The following is a 17,300-nucleotide window of genomic DNA, read 5'->3' as shown; positions in this document are numbered from 1 at the left end:
CGCAACAAACCTGGCGCAACTTCCAGCAGCCTCAGTACAGGATGCTTGTGGGGTTGCTTGTGACCCCTCCATCCTGGCAGAGATTGTAATGAAGGATTTGGGGTAAGACAATGGGAATAGTAGTATAACGGAGGGGAGGCAACCAGGGCAAATGCACTGTTATGCCTCTGAATGGAAATGTGGACAAGGCCCTGCATAGCTTTAGGCAAATCCTGGAGGCTGGACTAGCACCATTGGCACAGAGTGGCTACATGCTAAGAAACAAAAGGTAAGAAGTCAGAGGCAGAGTTGTAAAGATTGAGCTTAGGAAGCTCGAATTAGTGTGGTGAAGAAGAGAGGAAAGGATAAGTGTGCAGATAATGGGGTGATATGGCTGGAATGACAGGCGAGAGAGTATCTCGGTTGTAGTGTTTGAATATCCTGAGGATTTCAGTGTGGATGTTGGGGGCCAGGGAGGGCATGGATTTTGGTCGGGTGACTAGGAAGATCATTACAGAGGAGGACATATTAAACTGAGTGTCTTGTGACCTTACTAGAGGTTATTGCTTACCTCCCCTTGGATTAATGATTTCTGCATATCACAAGAGCACGGCGCGAAAATGTACTACATCTTCACAATAGCAACTTCAGTGTATATCATAAAATAGAGCTGTGAAAATGGGCCATGAAAAGAAACTGGGGGGAAAGAGGAATATTTGTTCCTGAGGGAATTTCGGAGAGACTCCAGTCACGGGAAGGATGACTACTGTGGATCGTTCAAACTGCAGAATGTTTTAAAATGTACCTTTTTGAACACGTTCATGTATGCTTCTCTCTCTCTCTCTCTTTAAGGTCTATCTTCCTCTTCTGGAAAGATACGCAGATCTTGAACAAAAGGTGCTCTGCAATCCAACCTCATCTGGTTAAATAACAAAGAAAAATCTACCGCTCGCCTGTGGAGATGCCTGCCGAGAAGATTGTAAAAAAGTTTATCAGAAATGACTGGATTTGTTTAAGCCAGTCTTCCGTGCTGCATACCTGAAACATAGTCTAATTAATACAAATCAAAATGGTTATTTTTAAAGTTGGCAATGGAAAGATTCTGAAAGATTTACATCTTCCTTGAATCCGTTCGGGTGGTTGTGTGCATTGTCCGGTTCCTTTCAGAACGGCGCTGAGCATGTTGTTTTCTCTGGATAATTCTGCCAATCTGTCTGTCCATCTCTCTCTGTTGGCACATCTCCCTACTTTGAGTGTCTGTATCTCATCTTCCCTGGGCCTGCCTGTTTGTATATCTGTTTTTCTACTGTATCTTTTTCTTTCAACCTATCAATGTTATCTGTACCTTTTCTCCCCCTCTCTCTCTCTGTCATAACCGTCTTTCTGTATATCTGTCTGTTATATTTATACCAGTGTTCACTTAACATAAAGTCCACAGAAAATAACTGCTGTTGGATTTTCTTGGCCCTTTTTTTTTAAAATAGGAGCTTTATGTGTTATAAAGATGGATACATATATATGAAAATCCTGTGTGGGATCCCCAAAGGAACAAGTCCCTTATTAGGTGGTGGTATGGCGAGTCTACTTGGATCAAGATGGAACATCACATGCAGACTTTTGGGGTTGCATGTATATAATGTGGAAACTTCCTTGTGGGCTGATTATGGTATTTGGGATGCCATTATCACTTCTGTACTGGGTGGCATGTGACATTAGAGCTTCCTAAAGGGGGTGGGGGGAAAGGGGGAGGGAATAGGAGAGAAGATGTTTAAATAAAGTGAAACCTTATGAACAATGTTTCCCCCTCCTCGCTTTTGGGGAAAGTAGAGAGGGATAGTTTTTGCTGCTCACTGGCTTTAGAGAATGTTGCTTACCTGCTGCCTCTATTTTGGATATCCTGGCTGTAGAGCTGTGCTTGCTATTCTGTGCGTTTAAGTATAGTAAAGGGTCACACTTGGAACATCCTATCAGACCATGAAGATGGCCCCTACATTCAACAAGCCTTTCCCCTTTTTTTGATGACACCAAGCAAAATCAGTGAGTTGCCTTGCTCTGGCTTTACTCTTGTGCTAGTGAAATACGAAATCCAAGAAACCTTGCTGAGACGGTCTTCTTCTAAAACAACAGATGTTTCTGCAAGAGATGGGCATAAGCCAGAGAATTGGATTTTGAATACCTGTTACCTTTGCAGAGCAAGAACTTTATGCTTGTATATGATTCCTACTGCAGCAATGAGGCTTTTGCATACTACAATGATATGTAAAAGCCACATTAAAGAACTGTTCGGGTTGCAAAGCTGACGCTTCCAAGTTGGGAAATCTTAAAAATAAAGTTGCCTGTACAGCTTTAATTCAGCTCTCTTGTGCATATGCACTAGGACAACCTTTAACAACAGGACCACGTGATATTTCTTCTCTCCTTGCAGAAGTTAGGAGGTATGTAATGGGTGAGATGGGGATTTGCACAAAAAGAAAGGATGGCCACATGCTTAAGGCAATTGAATACTGCCGTGAAGAACTGGATTCTCTCCATCACGCTGATTTTGGGCAGGTCGTGTCAACCAACTTCCATCATGTGACAACATATTGATATCCACATTGTGATTGACAGGGAGGAGCCTTTATATTCATTGCACAAAACTGCCACTTGAGGTAATAAGGAACTAGTAGCAGTAGCTGGCCTTTTTCTGAATGGGCCTGGAAAGATGGCATGTTTACACTGGCACTGTCAGCTGCCCTGAACCTTTTTGACGAGGGCTACATAGAAATCAAATAAATAAATATAATTGGATTTTACACCAGTGGAAAAATGGAGTAGAGGGATGATATAATTTTCTACACTGGTATCTTTGCCCAATCTAATATAGAATCAGAGCTAAAACTACAGTGGTGTAAGTAACACTGGTATAGGTATTGTCTGTTTACAGCTTATTCCGAGATAGCTGTGTAGTAATAGCATCTATTTCCTGCAGCTGCACTGGGATAACTGTTCATGTCTACTCCAGAGCCCAGTTTTATTTACATTGATTTACAATGTGGATACATTGAGTTACACTGGTGAAAAATGTGTCTCTTACAGGATCTCTGTGGGTCAGCACTGAATAGGGATGGGACACTTTGCAGGGGGTATTACAGATATTAGCTGACTGAGAAATGTTGAGACCCAGGGATCTTGGGTTCTGTCATAAGCTTGGCGGGGTCATGGACACAGACTCTTCTGCCCTTTCCTCTCCACCCAGAAATGATCCCTCCAGGCCTGACCTCTCTTACTTGATCTCCTTCCAGACCTGCCTCTTCCCATTTCTGGCTCCTTGTCTCAGTCCTAGTTTCATCACCTAGCTTCCAGGCTTGTCAAACCAATCCTATCATGTTCTCCCCCAGGCTTCTCATCCAGTCTCCATCTCACTGTTCAGTTCCTTGCTCCAGTCTCTTTTCTAAGCCAGTGCCATTTCTTCCCTACCTTTTCATCAGATTAATCTCCCCCTCCTCCTCAACTGCTTCCCCACCTCAGTCCCAGCCTCCATGACTGTTTATCAGATCCCAGTTCTGGTCGCCATTACTTCCCTAGTTTCCAGTCCCAGGCTCTTTGGCCCACCAGTGCCAGCCCAAAGTTTCCCTTTCTCACTCTGGCTTCCTATGCCCATGTGCACAAGGTCTGATACCCTCTGCATTTGAATCAGATATCTTCACACTGCCTGTTCCCATCGGGGAGGGCTGCCAAGAGCGTACTAGATGCAGTCTTTTTGCTCTCGATTCAGATGCCAGGACCTGGCTTCTTTTGTAGCAGCCCGGAGCTGTAATGGCAGAGGGAGTACTCTGTCCTGGCCTGGAGCATGTCCAACGCAAACAGGATGTTTGAGGAATTTAGCTGGTAAAATCCAAGACGTTTCTATTGAGCACATATGAATTGGGAAGTTGAGAAGGCTTCTACTGGCTAGATTTGAATGGTTTCTCTCAAAAACTGTATCCATGGTGCACAGGTCACCACCCTCTGACAAATGGCAAGTTCTTCCCCCAAAGTATGGGAATGGCAGAGCTGGAGAAAAAGGCACTGGAATTTTTTAGCATTGGGCATAAAACAGTGCACTTTCCCTTTGCTGCCTTCTGCAAAACAGCTGGACCCTTTGGGCTGAAAGTTTTATCCAAAACCAGGACCTAGAAGTGCAAACCCAGCCAAGAAAATTTCTGCTCAAATGGTTACAGATCATAATCAACTGAAAACCGGATGTTATCTAAGGAAGTATTGGACACCTTCACCTATAATTAACTAATCATCACCCATCTATCCTGTGCCAAGCCATTAAACTGAACAGCTCTGAACTCTGGACTTGGAGCTGGAGCTTTTCCAAACATTGTGACTTGAGCTCTTTTCTAGCATCTCAGGCCAGGATCCAGGACAGTGCTTAAGCATCCTTATGGAAGACAGCTCTTCAGCATGTATTTAGCATTAAGCACACGCTTGCATTTCATTTGGTTCAGCGCACGTGTAAGTGCACTCCTGAATTAAGGATGTTTGGGGCCTTTGTTAATAATGGTTAGTAAAAGGGGTAGGAGAAGATTACACTGAAGGGCCTGACTTTTGTACGGAGCAACATCAATGAAATGTTGCCCGCTGCACATTACAAACAAATGCTTCTGTTCCGTTCATCTGGATGAGGGCTGCTGAGCCACCTTTAATTAGCTGGGCTATCACTGGTGCTCAAATGCTTTATCTGTGAATATGAGCAATGCCCTCTTTGTTCGCGACTGAATAATTATAACGGCCCTTGATATTAACAAGCTTGCTCAGCAAGAGCAGCGTTACAAATCCGTGTTTCAAAAGCAGGGTATGGTATTTTCAGCCATCGCTCTAAAAGGTGGTGTTATCGGTACATGTTTCTTTCTCGCGCTCATTAAGGTCCACTGCTATAACCGGGTGCCACGTCTCACAGCAACAGCCCTTCATTCACTTCCAGCTGTCATTTTGTTATCAAATAGCATTGTAGAGAGGCAGGGAAGAATTGGAAATATTAATTAAACATGAGGAAGCGACATTTCCACAGAGCTTAGAGCCAGGAGGCCTTGGGGCTGTGCCCAGCTCTACCTCTGTGGTAAATCACTACTTCTGTCTCTGAATAGGGGTAGTAACACTTGCTTTGCTTCACTGGGGTATTGTGAAGTTCAGTTTAATGTCTGTGATAATGCCTTAAACTTTGGTATTGGAGAGAGCTTTATGGGGTGGCAAAGGTATATGTGGAATACATAAATATAGGCACCAAATATAGTATTTCTAAGCAGCTCGTGAAAAGGAATACTTTGTGCAATATTATTGCCGGGTAGTGAGGGACTGGCATGTAAAGTACGTCACCAGTACTAAAAATAGGTAGTGCCGATGTTACTGGCTGCAACGTGGGGATGGTGAGGCCGTCTGTGTCGATTCCTAATTACTATTTTACCTAGGACAATGGTTGCATTGCCGGCTTACTGCTGGAGGCTTTGGCCAGGAGAGCTGGGAAAGACTGAGTTGAGCACTATTGAATTATAGTATTGCTGTGGTGATAGCTTTATTAGGGGTGGCCTCTAAGGATTGGTGTCTGGAGTATAAGAATGTATAGACAAACTCTTTTCACCTCACCAAAGTCCCACATAGTCACTGAGTAGTATCAGATAGAATAAGACGTAATAAATCTCTTTAAAAAAAAGTCCTTTAAAGAAATGCTCTTGTAAGGCTTTATCCACCCTTTTGCTTTCCTTTCCTTGGGTGTGCAGACTGATCTGAACTCAGAGGTCTTAGAGTACACTCCCTTGCGTCCATCCTCAAAACCTAGCAACTCAGGGGTCTCAAGCCTTTGTAGACTGTATGCGACTTTCCAACCAGCTTTACTATCATATGTTACTCAGGCTTGTTGTTCGCTGCAGTAGGAAAGGGGTCAGTGTTAGATCACAGGTTACCTAATTAGGAGATAGAGCAGGCTGGCTTCTCAGAAAGTTAACTGGTTCAAATGTATTATGATCTTCTGTAGGTGAGAACCTACTTCATCAGATACCATTTGAGGAGACCCACAACCTTTTCCTTAGTCTAGATTCTTCTTCAGTTCATTTGGTTGAGGCTGACCCAAGGTTCTCTCTGCCCCTGAACAGTAACCTTCATGAGTTTGCTTAGTGGCAATAAATCTACATTGAAAGTGGTAATACATTTAGCCAGCATGCTTAAATAACTCTTCCCCAAACACTGACCTCTTCTAATCTAGACAAATCCACTAAGTCTTGTCTTGAAGACTGATCCTACCCAACGGAACCACAGTTTGATTTGCGGGCAATACAAGGAATGACCCAAGCTGCAGCCATACTCTTTAGCAAGATAGCCTGTAGCCCTAATCTCATTCCACCTGAAAAACATTTCATTCTTCAATGCGCTCTTATTGCTACCCACAACCCATGAAAAACTTGTCTTTTTAGGTTAAAGCTTTTTTGTGATGTAACTGAAAACCAGATACAGTTAGTATTTTCTGAAGAGATCCATTTCAAAGAGCTAGTTTTGATTCAGTAGGGGATGAACTGAGAACACCTATGTTCCTGCATTATGTTTTTGCTTTGATAATTAATTGCCCTGAATACCGCCTTTCCTGATCCTTGTGGAGTACTATTTTTTTGGCCGTTTTTAACTGTCTTCATTTATGGTTGTGGTCAATGCCACAGATCATAGAGCAGTGCAATACAGGATGCATATCTGAAGCAGCAGGAAAGTCTAAAGAGTATTTTCAACAAACGATTTGCTTTGCTTTGCGTTTCCTTTGTGCTTGTCCTACAGAAGGAGAGGGAAGTGGAATGTTTTAGACTCTGAATTCAAATGAAGAAGCAAGTTGGGAAGTGCCATTATACCATACGAACAAAAGACACGAGGGTATGATTCTGTACTGTCTAGCACATTATTCAAGTGGTTTAGAATATTATGCCCTTGCAGTGTGGGCATACAATGCTGCTAAATGTGAATGGTGCCATCTTACTGATGCTTTACACTTCCTTTGCACAAGAAAGATGGTGTACAATGCAATGTACAAGGTAGTAGAGCCAGCAGGCTATAGGTCAGAATGTCCCAGCTCAGGTTAGAGGTGAGGAGGTAGGGGCTGGGTTCTAGTTGCTCTCACTGCTTCTTTCCACCATGGCATGGATGGGATGGGCGGGGGGCGGGAATTGTCTGCTGGCAAATTCTGCTGTAGCCCTGAATCCACATGCCAGATTCAGTGGATCTGTGGTAGGTTGCCAGCCCCTACAGTAGAGCATTGGCTGTGTTTCCCTAATAAACTTGCATGTTATCTGAGCCCTATGGCTAGGGAAAGACATTCAAAAAGCCTGAGCCTGAATTGATTCAGTCTTTTCAGGTTAGTCTAACCTGGCTAGGCTAAATCACTTTGTAACTGCATGGACATTCTGCAGTGTCTCATGCCTGCAGTGGCTCAGACTGGAAGTGTGGGGGGAGGGGGAACGGTGCTAGAGCAGCCCTCCCTTCCCTTTGACAGTGCTGAGCTGAGGGGACATGGCAGATGTTCCCCCCACCTCCTGACCAGCCCAGCAGGGAATTGATAGCAAATGTTTATCACCCCCAACTCAGTATTTATTACCCCATTAAGAAAACAGAGGGACAGTACCAGCTACCTGTTGATTCTCCCTTAGTCCCATCTGCCACAGCATGGACCGTAGCCATCATGTGGTTTGCTAGCTAATGCTGAGGTGTCTGTAAGTTAGAGGAGACGGGGGGCGGGGGGGAAGGAGCAGGCAAATGCTTGCAGTCTCTGCTGAGCTCCAGCCAGAAAGGGGAGGGGAGGGGCCAGCTCAGATGTGGAGCTGAGAGCCCCGCCCAGCTCAGAGAGCATGCTAGGATGTGGGGAGAGTCTGGTTTAACTTAAACCAGAAAGTAGTCTGGGACAGACATTGCATAAACTGGTTTGACCCAAATCAGTTAAGTCTGACACTGCATTCAACCAGGTTTCTCTCAAACCGGTTTCAGCCATTTTCAAATTGGTTTATGTGCACTGAACATCTGTTCCGTTACAGGTTTAAACCAGTTTCTGATCACTTAAATTGGTTTATGTGTAATGTCTATCCCTAGCCCAATGGCAATGCATAGGGGGTGCATGTGGGTGCATGTGCACCCCCTGAAATGGACTGTGCACCCCCTGGAAATGCCAGCTGGGAAACCAGAAGTGCTGGCAGAAGTACACTTCTGGTTTCATCGCTGATGATTTTGGGCTTGGTGATCGGCCACTAGGGACCCCTTCCCCCGGTCGGCGATCCGGTGTTGCTCCCAGACTTGGGAGGCACCAGTCACCCATGCCCTAGCTTATTTGTATAGTTTTTTCTTGGCTTGTGACTGCAATAATCCCAGCCTCCACCCACTCTGATTGCTTTTGTCATATCCCAAAACAGCATCTTGGGTCAATCAGTGGCAGAAGTTTGAATCATTCTTCCTATCAGAATGTATGATCTTTTTTTCCAGAGATTTCCCTGCTTCCCAATTTATTTAATCTTTTGATATGCCCAGGAATGGGGTTGTAGCTTCTACTTCTTTCTTCCATGAAGTTTATTATAGGTTCTAAAGGCTCCTTTTCCTTGATATTTTATTGAGCAAGTCTGTCCCCTGTTCAGAGCCATTCTTGTTGCATATTTTACTTTGCTTGTCTTGATCTTCTTAGCATCTTAAATACCTTCTTAGCAAGTCTAAAGGAACTCCTCCAGTTGTTTTGTGTCGTAGGCTGTTTCTTCAGTTCTGTATATGCAAGTTCACTGTGTTCCCTTTCCCTCACGCCATGTGGTCCAAGAGGTTTAGACAGGAGTGGATGCCATTTCACATCGGTTCTGTTTAGAGTTATGCTACTGGCTGTGTATGACCTTTGACCAAGTTGGTCAGCCACTCTGCCTCAGCTAACCCTTGAGTCCAGTGGATTCACACTGATGAAGCTTGTTTAAAGGTTGTATGTCACTTTGAGAACCTTGGATGAGCGGGTTTTAAGATATTGTTATCCTGAGTAAAACTATCCCTAATAATAGATTTCCTGATGAAGAGGTATTTTAAAGCGTTGTAACCTGTGCTGCTAGTTGCCTTTTCTCTTGCAGCATATGCTGTTTTCTAGTCTGTTGGCGAAAGTTGATTGGGGTAGTGAAAGGCTGCAGCCACAATCATCTAGGTAGGATGCTTTGGTCACCTTATTAGGATATAGGTCTGTGACATCTCTGTGATCCTCAAATTAAACTATACATAGATTAATATAAGGATCCAATGTATGAGGAAAGCATAGCTGGGCCCAAGAGGACTGAATTACAAGATGTCTCCATGGTCCAACAGAAGTCATGAGCTCTGGGCATTGGGACAGAACTCATCTTGGAGATTAGAGCAGCAGTTCCCAAACTGTGGGTCGTGACCCCAAATGGGGTCACAACATCAGCAGATGGGGTTGTGGGAGGTGGGGGTGGGCAGGGTGTGAGGAGCCATGCTGTGGAAATGGGGCCATAGGTGGGGTCATGCTGAGGAAAAGTTTGGGAAGCTGAATTAGAGCATCTCTTAAAGTAAAAGGAGAGTCTTGTGATTTATGCACTGGGCCAGCGGTTTTCAACCTTTTTCAATAAGTGTACCCTGTCTAGATGCGGGGGGGGGGGCAGCAGCAGCGCAGGGTAGTGGCGGTGGCAGCTATGAGCAAGCTTCCCCCTTCCTTTGCATCTGGCTGGCCGGGCAGCGCCTGCATTGCCTGCAGACAGGTGCCACTGGCCTCGCTCCCCCCCTGCCCTGCTCCTGGGTGGCGGTGGTGCAGGGTAGTGGGTGGCAACGCTCCGTCCCACCTGCCCCCATGTAACCCTTAGGGCCTTCCCAAGTACCCCTGGGGGTACACGTACCCCCGGTTGATAACCCCTGCACTGGGATGCAACTCAGAAGAGACATGTTAATTCTCAGCTCTGCCACAGCTTCTGTGTTCGCCATTGAACGTATCAAATGATTTCTTCCTGCCTAAGTTCCCAGGTGGCCAAATGAGGCTAATAATACTTTTTTGTCTCTGTAGAGAGCAAGCTCGTAGGGCAGAGTCTGTCATGCTGGGTGTTTGTACAGTGCCTGGCACCATGAGGGGCTGCCATTTTGGTGTTGTGGCCTTGTAATGGGATCCCCTAACCCCATTACTCGGTAGACAGTGCGAGTTTAAGAGGGAAAAATGGAGAGACCCCTTTAAGGCCTGGATGTCTGTAACGAGAAGGGGTGGAGCCATGAGCTATAAAACCCAAAGCAGGAGAGAGCTGGGCAGTCTGTCCCAGACAGTGGTGGGGAGAGGAGCTCCCACCAGCATATGCCACAAATTATGAATAAGCCCAGGACTGGAGCTGGGATAGCCAACTAGATAGAGGGGAAGGTCTGAGGGAAAGGCTTTGCATTGTTAATTTGATACTGCTTGTGGGTCTTGTTTATTTTGGGCAAGGTATCCTCCTGGCCTTAGGAGCCTTGCCACAAGGCATAGGACAGCTTTGAGGGGAGATGGGAGGTTGTTGGGGCACTAGACAGAGTGTGTGGTGTAATGCTTTACAGTAGCTGAGAGAGAGTCCTGGAAGACTGATAGGAGGGTCAGCACCCTCAGGAGCTGAATTGGACTGATGAGTCTCTATACATTGATTTGGGATTAATGAAGTCCCAGGACTGGCTGGTGACTGAGAGCTCAGAGGAGCCAGAGAAGCTGAGCAAACTGGAGAACCCAGGATGTGGGCAAGTAGTCGCTGTGGGGTTCAAAGACAGTAATATTGACTGGGCCAGACTTGAGAGAGCCATGTGATGAGACGTGTGGAGAAAGGGACCTGAAGTGTCACTCCAGCTGAGCTGAGGGCTGTCTCCCTTATCACTAGATAAGACCAAGGTGTAGCAGGTGAGACCAGGGCATCCACTGAGATGCTGGAGTGAAAAAGCAGTTGAGGACTGACCATGCGGGGCATCAGACTGCGCATTAGAACAGCAGATTTCCTATGGGTCTCTCCTTGGTGGGACAACTTCAATGTTGTGAGTAGCAGGAACCTCTTTTTCCAGTGTATTTTGGTGAGAAAAGCCTGTTTGTTTGTTTGTGGGACTTGGAGGATGGGCCCACAGTGAAGGCAGCTATCCCTGATCTCCTGCACAGTGCAAAAGGTCCTCAAGAGACTTCATTTCAATCAAATGGGATTCAATCAAATGTCTCAAATGGGATTCATCCTGCTCAGCCTTAAGGCCTGGCTGTTCAAGTATTCCTTTAGTTTTCCTCCTATCTCTATGGCTCTGGCTTCCCACCTGCCTTGATGTGTCACAAGCATCTGTCAGACAATCCTCTTAATATAGTTGTACAGGGATATCGTACATGCCCAAGCAAGGCACTTTGTTTTGTTCGCCTGCCCCTCTGCTGCATGCCCTTATCTTTGCTTAAAACTACAGCTCAGCTGCACTCTTCCAGAGGTGCGTATTGTACCTACAAGCCCAGTTCTTGGGGTTAGGTAAAGTAAGGCTCCCTTGAGCTTTAGGTGTTACATAGTAAAATATACTCTGCTTTCCCAGCTGTTGAGAAACAATATTTGCCTTTGCCTGTTTCCTCTGACTGACAGAGGGTGCATCAATCTGAAACTCCCATCACTCTGCACCTGGAAGCTGTTGCTTTACTGGCAGATGGAGTGCTCTGAAAGTCCTGTGTCACCACACTACATAGTAACAGGGCGTATATAGCCATCACAAAACAGTTTCTGAGCTTGGGCTTTTATCTTAGCAATGAAACACAAGTTACAGAAAACGCATAAAAAGAAAAGACTTCTCACAAAACTTTGATGTCACAGCTTGTGTCTCCTGAGAGCCTTTTCTTCCTACTGCTGCCATGGCTTGTTAGGTCAGAGTGGCAGATTCTTCTGCTACTTGTGATTTTATTTCTTTGCTAGGCTCCTGCCCTATCTGAGGATAGCTGGTTAGAGCTGGAGTAGCCCTTTGATCAAGAATGAAACACCTGAATGATGGCAATGTTTTCCCAGTTTCCTTTTCATGGCCTAATTATTCTGGTTCCTGCCATGATTGCTCAAGTAAGAGTTTCTTTAAAGGAACAAAGAAAAAATTACATGGAATGTTCTTAATTCAGTGTGTGATTTAGTCAGACAGTTCATTCAAATGAATAAGCAAATAAAACCTCCCTTGATATTGGAATAAGTTCCCCCCCCCCTAGAAATGGCTATTGACTTGGGGTGTAAGAGGCCTGTAAAAATCTTGTGGATGTTGGATTGGGCTCTGAGAGCCCCATCTCTTCTCTTTCTGTACTCGCCTGCCACACCTTTGATGTTAAGAACAATAAAAGAAAAAGCACAAGTATTGGGAGGTGAGATTTTCTCCTTAGCCAGTGCCAGATAGCAGCCTCAGACCTCTTTTTGCAGGGCACCTCCAACCTCTGTACCCTGCCCTTACCACACCAGAGGTTCTCAGTACTGACTTCTCAAACAATCTTACGTGCACAGAGTTCAAAGCTAGGAAATAGTTGTCTTAGCACCTATTTATTCACTAGTCCTGATCCCATATCACTCTATGTATTTACTCCCCTGGGATCTCACACTCAGCTGATTATATACTGGGCCTGCTCCCCCATAAAACAGTCCAATACAGGTCCAAACTCTTTTATCAATCCTGGACTTCTATTTTTTAACATCTGACTCAGGCAATAGTCTTTGTTTCCTAGCAGCAATCCCTTAGCCACAGGACCCTGTCTAATCCTTAGGATACCAGACTCAGAAGCTGACAGGGTATCACAGCTGGCTCCTTGCCTTCTTAACCAAGTCCCCTGAGCTCTGTCTCCACATTTGCCTCTTGCAATCAGAGACTTTTAAGCTGGGACTATCCCACCTGGCAATCAATTTAACTTCTCATTTCTTCTTTGGTGGTTGGACTAGATGACCTCCTGAACAACATAAATTGTACTCACCGGATTGATTCTCACCCTGAGCTCAGGACTACCATGTCACCTCTCTGCTTAAGGTAAAAGACTTCCTTCTTCACTCTCTTCTCACTTCCATATGGCTCCTTTGTTGGCTAGATCCCAGGCAAATTTCTGCACCTCCGTGCGAAGCATATGACTAACAAACCTTGCGTGTATTCCCTCTCTGGGACAACTGCCCTTTCAGACCCACTCACCTTTTTACTTCTGGCTGCCCCTCCAGAAACCAATCTTCATGTATAGCTCTCTTGTGGATGGCATGAGAGTTAATTAAAGACACCCGAGTTCTCGGCAGTGTGGGACAGCTCACTTCTTTAATCCCCTCATCCCATTTAGGTACATTACTCGCTCCATGGCACATGACAGGGACGTCTCTCCCAGTTACAACAGGGGGCTCGGCAGGTGCCCTGTTACACAGGGTATATGGCTGTATAATTTCTTTTGATCCCATCTTTCCATCTTAACAGCATAATTGAGGCACAAACAGAATTCCTTGCAAAAGAAGATCCATTTTTATGCTTTTCCAGTGAATGCATAGTTTCACTTTGATCCATATCTTGTTCATTTTAGGTGCTGCTAACAACTTATCCTGCCAGCCCATAGATCCCTCCCACCCCCACCCCTGGGGTTTAGTGACTTCCACACTAAAAAGAAATGATCTGCTATAGTACCGATCCATTCATATAACCATTGGAATGAATGCCGCAACCCTGCTTCCGCTATCTCCGTGAGTAGCATGGGTGCAGTGACTTGTCTGGGAGCTAGAATTATTTTGCAATCAGTCTGTTGAACAATGCGATGAATACCCTGGAATGAGGGATGAATGTTATTATGTTGCTATTCAGTCAGGTTGTCTAGACTAAAATTATTATGGTGAGACTGGCTGGATAATTGATGTCAAGTTCCCTGTTTTATAATTTATACCCTGAATCTTTAAATCTAGGAGTAGATTAAACTTTTCAGTTAAATCTTGTAGATTTAGAGAAGGAGAAAAAAAATCTCTCTAAAACATTTTGCTGTATAAATACTAGGTTGAGGCTCTCTGCTACAGCTGAAATGTTATTGTTCCGTCTTCTGAATTAAATGAACCAATTCTGTCATCTAATCGTAAATTAACTACAATTATTTTTAGTGGGTGAGCCCAAAATAAACCAAAATACCTCCCAAAAATGATTGGGGTCCTTGCTATAAATTGCCACCAGGCCAGTCTCCACCTAACTCCAACTTCAGTTGGTGCTAAAAGAAGCATCTTCTGAAGCCTAGGCAGTAGGACCTGGGTGCTTTGTGGGTTCAGTTTCTTGAAGGTGAAGATTTGTGCAGTATTTAGGTACATATATTGGGGCAGCAAACTGCTGCACAGGACTGCCAAGGTGCTCCAACTATTTTCAGCAGCTGTTCCTTTGAAGGGTCCTACTTCTCCAGCCAGCTGATGATCAGAGAAATGGTCTGCAGTTGATCAGAGAAATGATGGCTTTTGAAGTACAAGCTACGCAATCAGCAGAGCAGTGCCTCAGTTCTGCAACCTGCTGTGAACTAACTGGGTTGTGATCTGTCCCTATATGAAACAGCAGTTTTCTGTTGTACCAGTTGCTTTGGGATGTAGGGACAGAGTGGTTAAAGTGTCTTGCTTTTGGCTTCAGAGGCACAAGCTCAAGCCTGGCTCCAGACTCATGATGAAGCTGTAAAAGGTTACCTGGTCATTCTAGCTGGGGAGTCTGATAGGAGCCACGTCATTCTCTTGGCTGCCATTTGGCTACAGCAACTGGAGTGACTTAACCATACTGCTCTGATGGGCTGTTCAGCTAGGGGAGACCTTAGACTTGCCATGACCTGTCTCCATGGTATGCAGGAGTCACTGGTGTCATGTGAATCCACCCACGAACGTCCCACCATAAGTCTTGTTGCCTCTTTGGCGTTCCACATGATTTCCTCTCTCCTGCACTCCAACCCCGGCCTCGTGGCTCCCAGGAGAAAAGGGTTTCTCTCTCCCTCTCTCTTTTCTCTCTCTCTTTTTTTCTCTCTTGCCCAGAATGGGATCATGGTGAGTCCTATGCTTTGCCCTCATTGTATGTTGTGTGTGAGGCACCAGAGTAGCACTCTGCTTCCTGTGCTGGAGACTGAGCACTTGCAATCCTATGATGCATCAGATAAGGGTCTTCCAGAATTTAAGGAAAACAAATGCAGACTGAAACTGGTGTTGGCAAAGACTAATTGTGGTCATAGGATGGAAAAGCCAATCTTATAAGAGGAGCCTGGAGGAACTTGCCCTTTTTAGCATTGTAACATGAAGGCTGAGGGGGAATGTATTTGCTTTTCCTTTACCTACGCAAGGGGAAAAAAATGAGGACAATGAACTCACTTAAGGCTAAAGGCCAGTGTTAGCACAAAAAGTGGGAATAAACTGGCGCTGGGTACCTTGAGATGGAAGTTTACAAAAAGGTTTGCAATCACCAGAATGGGGAGGGTCTGGAGTAGCCTCCCAGGGGACAGGTTAGGGCAAAAAAAAGTTTTCAGGTGGAGTTCATTTTATGTAACGGGTTAAGTGACATGGATGCTTGCAACGGCAGGGGATGGGACTTGGTGACCCAGGGAGTCCCTTCTGGTCCTCTATTCCCAAGATCTCTACATGGTTCTGAAAACACAGGCCAAGAGTCTCTGGTCTGAAGCTTTTACAACCAGGTGACAACAAGGAGCTCAGAAATCCACATCTGTACTAGTCAAAGAGACTGTTATAGAGGGGAGCTTGCAACAGCAAGTATTTACTTGCATTGTTAGCTCAGTTTCCTACTACAGCTGGGCAGGGCTGTATTTCCTGTCTGACCACTCCGTAACTCCCTTGTGGATTGCATTCTTCTGGGAAAGGAGCTAGCAGGCAAAAGAGCGGTAAGTGGAAATTTTCATTTTATATTGGATAACCTTGGGGAGACTAAGATCCGTGCATCAGATCATCTTCCCATCCAGTCCCCTGCAAACAAGATTAATTTACCCCTCAGCCATTTTTCTTCACTAGGACCCTGCAAAAGGAAGTGAGGTTTAATTAGCATTTTAAAGTGGGCAGCCTGAAGTTAATGATATTCAATAAAGAAAAATTGTTTTAACCTTATTTGCACTTTTCAATTTACTTAGTAGAGGCCATCTGTTAAATTTTAAGCAAGTGCACTGGGGAGCTGGTCTCTGGATTGTCAAATGAGGTCTTAACTGGCAAGGCAAGAGGAAAAGAACATGTTGCCTTAAATGACCAGTTAGTGTGTTTTTCCTTCCAAGTCGCTTTCCTCTTTCGCAGCACGTAGTGAGAGTATCAGATAGCCCTGCTTGTGTTTAAGGACTTTGTCTTTCAAGTCAGGGCAGGGGCTTCACAGTGCTGAGAACATGGCATCATGCAGGATTGAGCCCACAGTACATGGATGAGCCTTTTGGTCAAATATGAAGACAAAAGGCAACTTCTTCAAATTTGGGTGCCTGCAGTTATGCAGCTAGATTCACATTAAATTTAAACCCAGAAGTGTGTAATCCCTTGGACCTGATGGCCCTAGTCACGTGTGTGATGGTATTCAGTTGTGCAAGGGCACAGGACCAGAGCCTCTGGAACGCCAGAGACAGAGCCTGCAAGAGCTCGAGTGCAGGCTTAATTTGGTGAATTCCAACTAATCAACTGTGGGTATTTCCATCGATGTCGCGTGGACTCGCGTGTGTCAGTTCTTTGTCAGTGTCCCTCGTTTTTGGAACTGCTCAGTCCCTGCAGCTCGTCTTGACTTCTTCGGCTGCCCGGTCTAGAGGGTGAGAGTTATTGTAGCAATAGGAAGGAGATATGACCAAGACAAAAGACGTGATGCAGCAATGTAAACGAGATCACCTTGATTCACAGCAGCACTCAGATCAAAACAAACACAAACCGACAATGAAACGTATAGTAAAATCCAGCTGCCGCTGGATGGTAATAGGAAAAAAAATAGCCATCTGCACTCAGTGTCTGTTGTCAGCACTGAAGCACAATGTGTATGCAATAAAAAAGCTTTATAGAATCTTATTTTTGTGTCGTTACAGGCTTAAAATGCCGTTTTGCATTCAGGGCTCAGGAGGAAGGGAGGAAAAAATAAAACTTGAGGTGACTTTTGTTTCAAGTATAGTCCGAAATTATAACTGAGCTGGCTAAAAAGCTTTTCATCAATGCACAAAAGTTTCTAGCTGTAATTAATGGCAAGTGATATCTAACGCAATAAAGCACCATCATTTCAGTGTTCTTACAAGACTATTTATGACTGGATATTGAAACTGATAATGATTCTGCCATTTGTCCTCATAATTTATTATTCCAAGGAGAGTCCAGACATGTTCAGGGTTCGCGAGCCATTTTATAGAAAGGGTGCTGAATTCGGCTTCT

General features: G+C 44.9%; 1 protein-coding gene across 4 annotated transcripts in view; it reads left to right on the top strand.

Annotated features, from left to right (window-relative positions):
• Positions 1-1,425, top strand: part of XYLB (xylulokinase) — a 204,372-nt gene extending 202,947 nt beyond the window's left edge. For all 4 annotated transcript variants that reach the window (XM_019508110.1, XM_019508103.1, XM_019508104.1 and 1 more), the window contains one exon: positions 832-1,425. In XM_019508110.1, coding sequence (XP_019363655.1) covers positions 832-906 — 75 coding nt within the window. In that variant the 3' untranslated portion in view covers positions 907-1,425. The remainder of the gene's footprint in view (positions 1-831) is intronic.
• The last annotated feature ends 15,875 nt before the right edge of the window (positions 1,426-17,300 follow it).

Source organism: Gavialis gangeticus, unplaced genomic scaffold (assembly GCF_001723915.1).
Source record: "Gavialis gangeticus isolate Ggan-Ray unplaced genomic scaffold, GavGan_comp1, whole genome shotgun sequence".
NCBI lineage: Eukaryota > Metazoa > Chordata > Crocodylia > Gavialidae > Gavialis > Gavialis gangeticus.
This window is presented reverse-complemented; position numbering and strand designations above follow the sequence as displayed.